At 47.8% G+C, this 13,595-nt stretch overlaps 1 protein-coding gene across 1 annotated transcript; it reads right to left on the bottom strand.

Annotated features, from left to right (window-relative positions):
• Nucleotides 1-2,496: 2,496 nt before the first annotated feature.
• eif2b5 (eukaryotic translation initiation factor 2B, subunit 5 epsilon) lies at nucleotides 2,497-11,658 on the bottom strand. The gene is made up of 17 exons (XM_076972366.1): nucleotides 11,486-11,658; nucleotides 9,021-9,188; nucleotides 8,760-8,884; nucleotides 8,479-8,664; nucleotides 8,221-8,398; nucleotides 7,805-7,885; nucleotides 7,643-7,720; nucleotides 7,164-7,476; nucleotides 6,920-7,065; nucleotides 6,573-6,717; nucleotides 6,338-6,439; nucleotides 5,579-5,686; nucleotides 5,393-5,483; nucleotides 5,151-5,274; nucleotides 3,273-3,398; nucleotides 2,981-3,091; nucleotides 2,497-2,577 (listed from the first exon to the last, which is right to left on the bottom strand). Exons 1-17 carry the CDS (start codon nucleotides 11,513-11,515, stop codon nucleotides 2,518-2,520), a joined length of 2,172 nt encoding a protein of 723 aa, XP_076828481.1. The 5' UTR covers nucleotides 11,516-11,658; the 3' UTR covers nucleotides 2,497-2,517.
• Between the last annotated feature and the right edge of the window lie 1,937 nt (nucleotides 11,659-13,595).

The raw sequence follows: 13,595 nt of genomic DNA, 5'->3' as shown, positions 1-13,595 counted from the left end.
AAGACACAATATGATAAAAACAGGCGTGTAGGCATGATTAATTCATTATTTATTTATTTATTACTGTTATTAAAATTATCTGATACAAGACAACTCAAAGAAATTATGTCAATAAAGTTTAAAAGTATTGCAACTATTATGATTATAGTTCGTTTAAATATATAAAATATTTAATAAATATTTCGTGTTGGTTTATTAGGACATAAATTATGTGATTTTGTATTACGCCTTAAGGTCTGACCACCTGTACCGGCTCAAAAAAAAAAAAACACTTATATTTCTGATAAAAATTTAACTTTATCAGAATAAGGATAAAATACTGAATTTATCTTACATCTACCTCTGAAGCTCTTCGGATGTCTGAAATACAGGCGGTCCCGGGTTATTACGACGTCGTGCGTCGTACACGGAACTTGGTGTTTGGTGTGCGCGGCGGAAGAATACACGGTTATGCGGCTCGGGACCGAGGAGGTCGTGCACCTCTCGAATTTTGTAACTTCACTTCGCCCGCGCCGCGCTTCAGCGCAATGAATAAAGTCATGTTTGCAGGGTTCATACACCTTTACAAGGTGGAATTAAAACACTTGTACGTCACTTTCAAGGTCCATTTCAATATTTCCCAGCACGTTAAACTTAATAAAGTTAAATATTTATACATATACTCGAAACGATTCGAAATAATTCGCGTTTTATTCACATTATTTATGGGTTGTTTATTTTCAAAACGCCCGATCTTAACGTCTTCTCTCATGTTTCGTCCTGGAATTACAAGAGGCTCGTATTTGTTAACGTAATACAAGAGAATTGTTCAGTCAGACAGATATTTGTTGTGAAATGAAGTAGATACAATTTCAAGCATGTTCATTTAGCCTAAATTCCAGCACTTTTTTTCCTGAAACACAAAGCAACATTAAAATTGGTCAGGTGAATGTTCCCTCCCCTGTTTTTGAGGGCTGTTTCTTTATACTACCACATATCGTTTCGGACAACACTGCAAAGAATGCGACGCGCCAAGTAGCCTCCGCCGTTTGTGCAGGTGTGCGGAGTCGCGCGCTACGGTCACTCGCGAAAGTATAATCACCCAGGCAGGAGGGGGGTAACTTTTCTACGTAATGTCCGAAAATCAGAAGGCGGGATGACCCGCAAGTCAATCAAATGACACCGCAGTCATCCATATTTCGGACACAAAACAGATAGCACGCCTGTGTGGTTTATTATGATTTGACGGATTTTTTCCCCAAAAAATTCAAATGACGGAAATCCGTCGTAGTGACGGAGAACTTTAACCCATGCCTTAAGGCCACAGTGATCTCAAACATAATTCAAACTTCGGGGTCATCGCTGCGACTGTTCTTAGCCACGCAACACACTTGAGAGTATTTTACAGATAACATCGTTGAGGTGTCAATATTTGTACTGGAATTGTAATCTTAATTTAAGCAAGTAGTTGGCTTGATGCTGATTGGTGGTTGTGGCTACCACAGTTGGTCATACACTGAGGGAAATGATTAATGATCCATTTAAAAATAAAGTCATTAAAGAGAAACAGGCGTAAAATATTACTCGAGCAAATAACTGATTTTTCCGCAACCATCTTAACGTCCTCGTTCTTTTAAACACCTAAGCACAGTGAGCTCGGCTGAGGAATATTAAAAATAAGAAACACCATAGTTGTTTTTAATTTCAGCTTTTAAATAAGTTTTACAGCCATCAAAAACATCCACTAGTGTACAGGCTCATGTTATATTCCAAACCCATCACAACACACTCCCACCCACTAGTGTACAGGCTCATGTTATATTCCAAACCCATCACAACACACTCCCACCCACTAGTGTACAGGCTCATGTTATATTCCAAACCCATCACAACACACTCCCACCCACTAGTGTACAGGCTCATGTTATATTCCAAACCCATCACAACACACTCCCACCCACTAGTGTACAGGCTCATGTTATGTTCCAAACCCATCACAACACACTCCCACCCACTAGTGTACAGGCTCACCCCACTCCCACCCACAACTCTGTCCAGTCTCACCCTCCAGTTACCAAAACCAGGTCTCAACAGGCCCATCAGTACAGGCCTCTGTGGGAATGCTGGCTAAGATCAAAGGTCAGAGGGTCAAAGGGCATGTCCCCAGGCCATGATGACTTGCAGAACACTGCCAATGGACACAACGATAACACCGCAGACATGGGTCTAGTTTCTATAGAACTGTAGGTTTGGGGATATATTAACAGCTATAGTGATCATTTATACATGCAGGATAGGCGATACAGATTGGCAGTATAGATGCGTGATGTTAATGAGATGTCCAGGTGCGGTGGTGGTGACCAGGTGCGGGTCCAGGTGTGTGGGCAGACCAAGCTAACAGAGCAAGGATGAACTGAGCCCAGGTGACATACACAGGTGGAAATGTTGAGCAGTGAACAGGAACACGGCAGCCCCACCCCCTCACTCCTCTCCCCGCCCCCTCTCACAGCCCCGCCCCCTCTCACAGCCCCGCCCCTATCACTCCTCTCCTTCTGAAGACTCCTCCGCTTCCTCCAACCACTGGATGAACTTCAGCAGCTGCACAGACAAAACACAAATACACCATTACTACGTAATTTGTTGAACGTTAATTCGTAAATGTAAAACGTAAACGTAAATTCGCGAACGTAAATTCGAACATACATTTCGACACTGTCATAAAATGTTGCAAATAAAATGTTATTTATTTTTACGGCGGTTTATCAAATATTTATTATTATTTATGGGGAGATTGGCCGCGGGCCAGTACAAATTCATTAAAGGGCCGGTTCTGGCCCGCGGGCCGCCAGTTGAATGGCCCTGCTATAGAGACTCTAAATGTTATAGAACCTCTCCAGGAAGACGTCAACATCTCTCACTCTGCTTTACTCGAGTTACTCTGACTACAGCTGCTCACTCCTGTCTTATGAAGGCTGAAACTAGGACTACATTTCCCACATACCCCCTGGTTTTTGCGCAGTTGCCGGCTCTTGTCCGTGGTGGAGGTCTGGGAGAACCAGCGCATGATGGCGTCCTCCTCAAGAACCTCCAGCTGGTACATACTCATCAGTACCTGTGAGACACACACACACACACATTACAGGACACAGCAGGCCTTAGGGTGGGTCTTCAAACTAGGGTAATGAGACAGGAGAAATGGGCGGGACTTTGGGGAAAGTGGGCAGGGCTGTGTGTAGAGTTGGCGGAGCTTTGGATGGAGTGGGTGGGGCTTTGTTGAGTGGCGTGAAGCTCACCTTGACGAGGGCAGGCCAGTGGGACTCGTGCTCCAGGAAGAACTCCTCCAGAGAGGCCAGGCAGTCGGCATGGTCCCGCACACGCTTCACGTAGTTCTTCAGGACGGGAGCCCACTCCTTCAGCAGCTGCGGGAACACACACACACACACACACACACACACACACTCAGATACTCACACACCGTCTGCAGGGTTGCAGGGGGAGTACGTGGATAGGTGTATGGAAGAATGGGTGCTCAGATGGATGCATGTAGGGCTGTACGATTAATCATATTTTTATCATTATCGCGATATGAGGTTTCATGATAAACACATCGAAAGAGCCACAATAACGCCTTGAACAGCAAACTCAAATTGCATCACCTGCGTGCAGCAATAGAGGGAGCTCTTCACACTGCAGACTATGATCACGTGACGTAAGTAGGCAAGAGGCAGAGCGAGGTGAACACACTCAACAGTGTTTATGTTGGCTATGTTGCTTCTGTGATGCTGAGCTCTAGCTATAATAAGTTTGTGCTATTACCAGAAAAGAGAGCTTTTGTTTGTATTTTATTTTATTTATTTTTTAACCTTATTTTTCTATTATTTACTTGTGTATTTATTCATTTGTTTTATTATTTATTATTACTAAATGTTGAGAGAACACAGCCTTGCACTGCACAAAATATTAGCACTATTATTACTTGTACACGTGTTACCTAATTTTAGATTTAATCTATTGTTGAATAAACCTGCTAAATATTTGGAATTATTCTGGATTCATTACACAGTATAAAACAAAACAAATTAACGTTCTGCTGTTCAGAGAGACGCTACATTTCTGTATTTTAATCTTAATTTATCGTGTTTCACATCGATATTGGGATATCCAACAATGTTATCGCACATCGCAATTCTAGTCCATATCGTGCACCCCTAGATGGGTGATGTACAGGTGGGTGGATATACGGGTGGGTGGATGTACGGGTGGGTGGGTGGATGTACGGGTGGGTGGGTGGATGTACGGGTGGGTGGATGTACGGGTGGGTGGATGGATGTACGGGTGGGTGGATGTACGGGTGGGTGGATGTACGGGTGGGTGGATATACGGGTGGGTGGATGTACGGGTGGGTGGGTGGATGTACGGGTGGGTGGATGGATGTACGGGTGGGTGGGTGGATGTACGGGTGGGTGGATGTACGGGTGGGTGGGTGGATGTACGGGTGGGTGGATGTACGGGTGGGTGGATGTACGGGTGGGTGGATGGATGTACGGGTGGGTGGATGTACGGGTGGGTGGATGTACGGGTGGGTGGATATACGGGTGGGTGGATGTACGGGTGGGTGGGTGGATGTACGGGTGGGTGGATGGATGTACGGGTGGGTGGGTGGATGTACGGGTGGGTGGATGTACGGGTGGGTGGATGGATGTACGGGTGGGTGGATGTACGGGTGGGTGGATGTACGGGTGGGTGGATGTACGGGTGGGTGGATGTACGGGTGGGTGGATATACGGGTGGGTGGATGTACGGGTGGGTGGGTGGATGTACGGGTGGGTGGATGGATGTACGGGTGGGTGGGTGGATGTACGGGTGGGTGGATGTACGGGTGGGTGGATGGATGTACGGGTGGGTGGATGTACGGGTGGGTGGATGTACGGGTGGGTGGATATACGGGTGGGTGGATGTACGGGTGGGTGGGTGGATGTACGGGTGGGTGGATGGATGTACGGGTGGGTGGATGGATGTACGGGTGGGTGGATGGATGTACGGGTGGGTGGATGGATGTACGGGTGGGTGGATGGATGTACGGGTGGGTGGATGGATGTACGGGTGGGTGGATGTACGGGTGGGTGGATGTACAGGTGGGTGGATGTACAGGTGGGTGGATGTCCACTCACTGGCAGCAGGAGGGTGGAGTACTGGGCCGTGCTGATATGAGCTCCTTGCTGCTGGAAGGGAAACTCCAGCACCACCCTGGTGAGAACCTGCGTAACCTCCTTCAGGGAGATGTTGTAGGCGTACCTAGCAACCAGCACAGAAGATTGACCATTAAAGGATCGTTACAGTCATGGCCAAAGCTCCAGCGGGAGGCCGGAGCTCTTATGGTCTGAAACATCTCAATCACGCGAGACCCACGTACTTCAGCGAGTTGATTTCAAGAACCAGGTTATCGAAACCGATGTTCTCCTCCAAGCCCCTCTGGAGGGTGCCGTGCACCTCGTTCTGAAACACTGAACCAGATCAGACCAGATCAGACCAGATCTCACCAGCTGTCATAACCAGGATCCGTGCACATCTGTGCCCCGCTGGACAAGAATTAATGTACCTTTGACATCATCCAGCTCGGGTGACTCCGCCCGACTCCCAGGGTCATGTGACCCTTCGCTGCCGTCACTCTCACTCTCCGTGTCGGGGTCGGGCTTCAGTACAAGCCCTGCAGACGGAGCAGCACAGCCATCAACACACACAACACACACCACCCTGCAGACAGAGCAACACAGCCATCAACACACACACACACACACCACCCTGCAGACAGAGCAACACAGCCATCAACACACACACACACACACACCACCCTGCAGACAGAGCAACACAGCCATCAACACACACACACACACCACCCTGCAGACAGAGCAACACAGCCATCAACACACACACACACACACACACACACACACACACACACACACACACACACACACACACACACACACACACACACACCCTGCACAGAGCAACACAGCTATCAAACCAACAAATACCTCACTGCACACAGAACAGCACAGACATCCAATCAACAAACACCACACTGCAGACACACACACACACACACAGCAACACATCTGTCAAAATGTCAAAAAAGCAACAAAGCTGTTTCACACTTCACACTATGGTTCATGTGTTTGTGGATGCTCATGCATTGCCTGGTGTGTGTGGTGCGAGTGTGTGTGGTGCGTGTGAGCGGGGTGTGTGTGTGTGTATGTGTGTGTAGTGTATGAGTGTGTGTAGTGTATGAGTGTGTGTAGTGTATGAGTGTGTGTAGTGTATGAGTGTGTGTAGTGTATGAGTGTGTGTGTGTTACCCCAGATACACTTCACTAGCTCGTCGTCCTCTGTGTCGTCGAGACTGTTACTCTTCCACAGGTAGCCCCGCCCCTCCGGTCCAACTTCAGCTGGGCTGAACGCTGAAACAGTCAGATCACTTACAGCTCACACACACCATGAGGAAGTCTGCGCACACACATCTGACCTGCACACACAGCAAACACTAAACCACTCACCACACACTGAGCACTCTGTGTACGACGGTGGTTTTACCTTTTTGCTTGGTCTTGTCTTTACTAAGAGCAACGTCATTGTCGTCACTCAGGAACTCATCTTCGTCTTCTTCTTCTTCCTCATCCGGGTGGTGCATGGACACCACAGTGCCCTCTGGGAGAGCCACGCAGGGCCCCACTACAACCTGCAACAGACCAGTAACAGACCAGTAACAAACCAGTAACAAACCAAAACAGCAAAGATTGGCGCTTAGGCAACTCAGAACGGCGTCGTACACCGTAACCCTCCACATACACCAGCAAACTAACAAAACTACACAACAAAACACCCACACAAATCTAGACCCTCGAGCATTTCTTTAATCATCGCCATGTTGGGACTCTTACGTTGTAGGCGAGGACGCACTGTTCGTTGAGCGTGACACCCTGTTTCACCTCCACACCGTCACAGATGAGCGACTGACGAACCGTCACGTTGTTGGCGATCCGGACGTTGTTCCATATGTACGCTCGGTCCAACACCACTCCGTCACCTAGGAAACAGCGAAGGGCCAATCAGTGGAGAGCGATTGTTGCGCTGCAGTTTCCAGGACAACACAGAACTGCTGACTGTGTCGGTATGAGGAGGTACCGATGATGCAGTCGGCACCGATGACGGTGTTGGATATGCTGCAGTTGGCGCCAATCAGGGTGTTTCGGCCAATCAGCACGTTCTCCTCCGTCAGGCTGCCGTGCCCGAGGCCGACGCCCTGCTCGCGGTACACGTTGTGGCGGGAGTGCGTACAGCTCCGCCCCTCCTCGTCGGCAAAGTTGGCCTCTGGGGTGATGGGATACACCCAGCGGCGAATCAGGTCGGAGGACACGGCGTCGTACATCAGCAGGTTGGAGACGCGCGCTCCATAACCGTCCTGGCTGACGTACATGTGAATCTGGTTCCCCAGGATCTGAGAGCAGGCGGCAGAAACCACAGTCACAGACCTGAACAGTCACAGACCTGAACAGTCACAGACCTGAACAGTCACAGACCTGAACACTTCAGTGAGAAACCCCAGGAGAACTAGCGGAGGACAACACGTGCAGATCGAGAAACGGAGACACATCAGGACTCACCTCCTCACTGACCAGAATCCCACGAACAAAGTCGTTCCTGGTCTGGTAGTCAAAATTGTCAGTGAACAGTTCAGCTACCTGTAAAAACGATCAGATACTGAACACAGGGACTCATTCCAAACACCACGAGCTTGAGGGAGAACAGGAATATGAAGTAATGACCTGTGGCGAACAGATGCTGACATGACAGTCCAGCAGATCGTGACGGATTTCAAACTCATTACTTCCACTGTGGAAAATATTCTGCAAAAAAGGTACAAAGGTTAAACGTATTTCATGCAGTTCCCTACCTAGTCTGGGCATGAGCTACAAGAACCAGCTTATCTTACACCTTACAAACGCCACTTCACCCCTGCGACTGACACGGGCTCTACGCTGCTAACACGTTCATCAACGCAACTCTAGTGAACTCACACATGGTGCTAGACCAGCACTGTAGCTGTGGAGTTCAGTAGTTACGGTGGTAGCCCAGTCTACAGGTGTAGCTCAGTGGACAGGTGTAGCCCAGTCTACAGGTGTAGCCCAGTGGACAGGTGTAGCCCAGTGGACAGGTGTAGCCCAGTGGACAGGTGTAGTACCATGGGGAACTGAAGCTTCTTCAGACCCTGTGTCTTCTGATAGTGAAGCACACGTTTGCTCTTGCTGTCCATGGCAACGATGATGTCGTCCTCGTCGCAGCGTGTCCTGTGTCCAGGCGAGGACTCCTTGAAGATCATGGTCATCACGGAGACGTTCTTCTCCATCTTACGGCGGAGTCTGTGAGGAGACGACCACACCACACGTCAGCGAGCTCACCTGTGCACCCGACACGCCAACGCCAGGACCGACTCCCTCACCTGTGCTCCTGCAGCGGCCGAGACAGGTCCACGTTGGACACCACGTCCCCGTACACCAGGACGAAGTCCGAGCGGACCAAAGACTTGGCGTCCACGTCCCTCAGGACGTCCCCCAGGGACCGGTAGAGGTCGGAGGTGATGATGTGGACCGTGTTGGGGGAGGTGGGACGGCACCATTTGGACTTCCTGCGAGGGGACAAACACACACACACACGAGTCTCAGACAGCAGGTCTACACAGACAGGGGGTCAAAGGTCGTCCCATGAGAGGCGTGTCCTCACAGAAGGTGGTCTTTAATCTTGTTGGACATCCAGCAGCAGAAGACAAACGTCTCCTGGACCCCCGTGGACGTGAGGAACTCCAAGGTGTAGTCGATCATGGAGACGTTGGCCAAAGGCAGGAGAGCCTGAAGGAGAGACACAGCGCGCGAGCACGAGCGCGCGCACGAGTCAGAGCGCGAGACACGAGCGCGCCCACGGTCCCCCCCTACTACTACTACAACAAAAGCTGCGACCGTCCGTCATTAACGCGGCTCGTCTCACCCTCGGCTGGTCCTTGGACACCGGGAAGAACCTCCGGTTGAAGCTGTCCGCCACCAGCACCGCCTGCAGCGGCTGCTCCTCCTCCTCTTGCTCCGCGCCCGCTTTCCTGGCTCCGCTCCGGCTCTGTCTGCCTGCTCTGCCCGCCATGATGGCGCCGTCGTCAGGAAGCTACGGCGCGCCGTGCGGGTAAAAAAAAAAGACACACACCACGACTGTATCCGGAACGCGTGGAGCGACACGCAGCCCTGCAGCGACCTCTGTCGCGTCCCCGCGGAACTACACGTTTATCAAATAGAAACTTCCAAATGTTTTTAAAAATGTGAGCGCAATACTGCAGTCAGTTTTATAATCAAAACGTACTAGAGCCAAAAACGTTTGTTAAATTATTTTAATTAAAAAATTGTGTAGGTTATGTTAACAAGATAGAAACGAGAGGACAAAATGTCTAAATACACTGAAAGATGTTGGACTAAACCACACATATGCTGTCATACAAACATTTCAACGACAGCTAATGAAAACATTATTAGACTGTCTCTTTGACCCTGAGGGGAAAGAGGTTGTACAAACTCCTGTGGGCGAGGAGTATCTGTTATGTCTTATCAGTTATGTCCAACTGTATGCACACACACACACGCACACACTGACACACACACACATACTAACACACATATGGTATAATAGTATTTACACTAATAGTAGTTACTGCAGGATAATTTTCTATACGCAGTTAGTGGTTAAACTTCATACAAAATGATGTCAAATAGAAATTCTTTTCTATTACGCAGACACCTCACATATCAAGACCTCACTAAGAACTCTGGACCCCCACATACTAGCAGCTTTACTGAGCTTCGGGTCAAATGTATTATTCAGCTTTTATATGCCAGTTTGAATCCTGGAGCTCTTAGTCTGTGTGAAGTTCACAAACATCCCAGAGATAATCCATCCCAGCACATGGATCACACGTGCAGCGTAGAAAACAGAGAGGAAAGACGAGCAGAGAAGAAAGATACCTCAGAGTGGAAGATACCTCAGAGAAGAAAGATACCTCAGAGTGGAAGATACCTCAGAGTGGAAGATACCTCAGAGTGAAAGATACCTCAGAGTGGAAGAACCAGACATCAAAAACACGCAGCAGCAGCAGCAGGTGGCCAAGCAGGTCCAGGTCTCACAGCCACTAACTGTCCAACTGCTGCGTGTCCTCTGGACTAAAGGTGATCATCACTGACAAATGTAGTAGTTGGTCATTAACATTCATTAACCCATTTTGAGAAGAGGTATTATGTTCACATAACTGGTCGTCTCTCAGTTCAGCTCAGGATCTGTGTGAAGACAGCACGTCTTCAACAGGGGGACTGAATCTACTGAGAACTCTCCGTCTCCTGAGGAACGGAGGGATTTCTCCTACAGGTGAGATTTATCCTGTTCTGAACAATGGAATGAGATGGGACACAGAGCAGGACACCTCAGGACAGTATTCAATTAGTCGTTATTCATATAGCATTCATTACAGGATACTGAGTATTAATATAATAATACAACTAATTAAATTTAATAATATAAAAACGTAGTTACTTAAGAATCGTTAAAAAATTGCGTGCGGGTCAGATTTATCTCATGGACACCCTGGTGCAGGGCGTGAGACCCGGACCACCAGAAGCAGAGCAGCAGAAAACAGACGAAAAAGGACAGAAGACAGAAGACAACCAGACACAGCGTTAACCAAAGATGTATTTACAGTGCAGACAGAGGCACAAGCTGTGGACACACACACTCACGCACGCACACACATACACACACACACACACACACACACACACACACACACACACACACACACACACACACACACACACACACACACACACATCCTCTCCAAACCCTTAGCAGCACCGTGATGAATGTTGAGTGGTAGTTCCTTCAGTGCACTGAATCTACAGCTGGGTCCAGTTCCAATAACTCAGCATGTTTTATCTGCACTGAATATCTTGTGAAATGTAACAATCGGATCAATCTCCTCACTCCCCCTAGTGAAATAGGTGCCCTAAACCCCGAGCTGAACCCTAGTGTCGGAGGTTACAGGAACGAGACCACAGCCTTTCACTTCAACCTACTGCTCAACTCCAGCCTGTAACCGGCTAGTTGTTCCAGCTCTATACAAAAAGAAAATGAATGCATTACAAATTAATTTTAAAACATTTCTCATAAATGAAACACACCAAACACTATACACAGAACTGCACAGAAAATACAGCCCAGCAGTGTATCATAGAAAATCAAAACAGTGCCAATCAAACCTAGAATACCAGTGTCTGGAGTACACATCTTAAGACCTGACAGACAGACATACAGACAGACAGACAGACAGGGCTTAAATACAGTTAAACAGTTAAATACAGTTATCTTCCCTTGCACATATTAACAGGTGTGTGAAGGAGGATAATCTGGGATAAGAAGGTCACCTGGTTAAATATTTTGAGAGAGTTCCACATGGGTCATGTGCTTCTGTAAAATGCCTCAGGCTTGCAGGGTGAACACTGTCCCAAGGCCAGTACAGTCAAAATAACACAGTGAAGAAGTTCTCAGAACCATCAGGCTACACAAGGAAACTCATCAGAACGGCAATAGAAATGTGTTAAACGATGATTAACTTATCATGGGACAGTAGCAAAAGGGGGAGGGGTTTGTGAGTAAGTAGGCGGGGCTCTGTATTGGGGGTGGTGTCACATACAGAGGGTGTGGCTCAGATGCATGCTCCACTGTCAGACTGGTATCAGACCATGACTACAGTGTCTGATGCGGAATGCTGGTAGAGTCCGACGCCGTCTGATTACAGCTGCACGGTGGGCTTGTAGAGCACCAGGACCGCGCAAGAACTCAAACAGAAAAACGAGCTGAGATGTAGTCCAGCCTTGAAGCAGATGTAGACCTGCCTTGATGTAGACGTCTCTCAGGGCTCGCGTGACGTCAAGATCAGACCAGTCCAGTCTCTGATGTACGCAAACACAGGCCATAACCCCAAACTCTCTTTCCTTCACAACATAACCTCTTTTAAGGCGTGAAATAAATGCATATTAAAAAGACACATTTTTCCAGGTAGAAAAACAGATTTGCTTTCAAGAATAAAAAATAAAATACTTGATCCTTAAAATAAGTGGCTGTGAGAATGAGAAAGCACGCTTTGAACTCAATGATATTTGTTCACTTGGTTATGAAGGTTTGTAGCATTAAATAGATACAGCAACATTTCAGCTAGCGATATTTTAATACATACAGTGTATCTTCATTTTATTGTATTATATAGTGTTCTGCTGTTTGCACTGGGAGTTCTGGAGCTGTGATCAGAAAGGTGATCAAGTCCTATATGACTAACACTGTGTCTCTTCCCATCATCACACACACACACACACACACACACACACACACACACACACACACACACACACACACACACACACACACACACAAACACACACACAAACACACACACACACACACACACACACGCACTTTCTAGGCCTATGGCACAATCACACTGGCCCTGTGTACACATGTGTACAGGTCTGAAAAAATCTTTTAAAATAAAAACTTTTTTTTTTTTTTTTTATGTCATCTGGTCCCAAAATGAAACATGGACTTGTGAGGTAGTGTTTAAAAATGTATACCTCAGTTTCAATTTTTATTTTATTCACAGATGTTAATTTATTAACCTAAAAAAACATTTTCGTACGACTGAATAGTTCATGTGTATGCAAAGACCAGATCCCAGGAGATTCCCCCATTCTCAGATGTAAACCAGCTCAGTCAAACCAGCTCAATCAAACCAGCTCAGTCAAACCAGCTCAGTCAAACCAGCTCAGGGGAGCAGCTCAGTCAAACCAGCTCAGTCAAACCAGCTCAGTCAAACCAGCTCAGGGGAGCAGCTCACACCCCATTCATATACACAGTGTGAAAGATATCAGTGGTGTAGCCACAACCGCACCATGTGAAGTGTTGTAGCTACAACCGCACCATGTGAAGTGTTGTAGCTACAACCGCACCATGTGAAGTGTTGTAGCTACAACCGCACCATGTGAAGTGGTGTAGCCACAACCGCACCATGTGAAGTGTTGTAGCTACAACCGCACCATGTGGAGTGTTGTAGCTACAACCGCACCATGTGAAGTGTTGTAGCTACAACCGCACCATGTGAAGTGGTGTAGCTACAACCGCACCATGTGAAGTGGTGTAGCCACAACCGCACCATGTGAAGTGGTGTAGCCACAACCGCACCATGTGAAGTGTTGTAGCTACAACCGCACCATGTGGAGTGTTGTAGCTACAACCGCACCATGTGAAGTGTTGTAGCCACAACCGCACCATGTGAAGTGTTGTAGCTACAACCGCACCATGTGAAGTGGTGTAGCTACAACCGCACCATGTGAAGTGTTGTAGCTACAACCGCACCACGAGACAATGGCAAGAATGGATCAGGAAGACTACAGAGCTCCTAACGTAAATCTGATTGGAAGTGAGATTAGAAAGCACCAAAGCCCCGCCCCCGCGGTTAGCCTCACACAAACACCTTCAAGA

The sequence above is a fragment of the Brachyhypopomus gauderio genome, chromosome 14 (genome assembly GCF_052324685.1).
Source record: "Brachyhypopomus gauderio isolate BG-103 chromosome 14, BGAUD_0.2, whole genome shotgun sequence".
NCBI classification, from domain to species: Eukaryota; Metazoa; Chordata; class Actinopteri; order Gymnotiformes; family Hypopomidae; genus Brachyhypopomus; species Brachyhypopomus gauderio.
The sequence above is the reverse complement of the archived record's forward strand: the minus strand, read 5'-3'. Positions and strand labels throughout refer to the sequence as shown.

Bases quoted from the DNA above. Each gene is read 5' to 3' on its own strand.
- eif2b5 (XM_076972366.1), bottom strand. From the start codon at position 11,515: ATGTGGAACTCTCTCAAAATATTTAACCAG. The intron at 8,399-8,478 runs GTGAGGGAGTCG...GTCTCCTCACAG, and splicing joins CGGCCGCTGCAGGAGCACAG to ACTCCGCCGTAAGATGGAGA. The intron at 5,484-5,578 runs GTACATTAATTC...GATCTGGTTCAG, and splicing joins CGAGCTGGATGATGTCAAAG to TGTTTCAGAACGAGGTGCAC.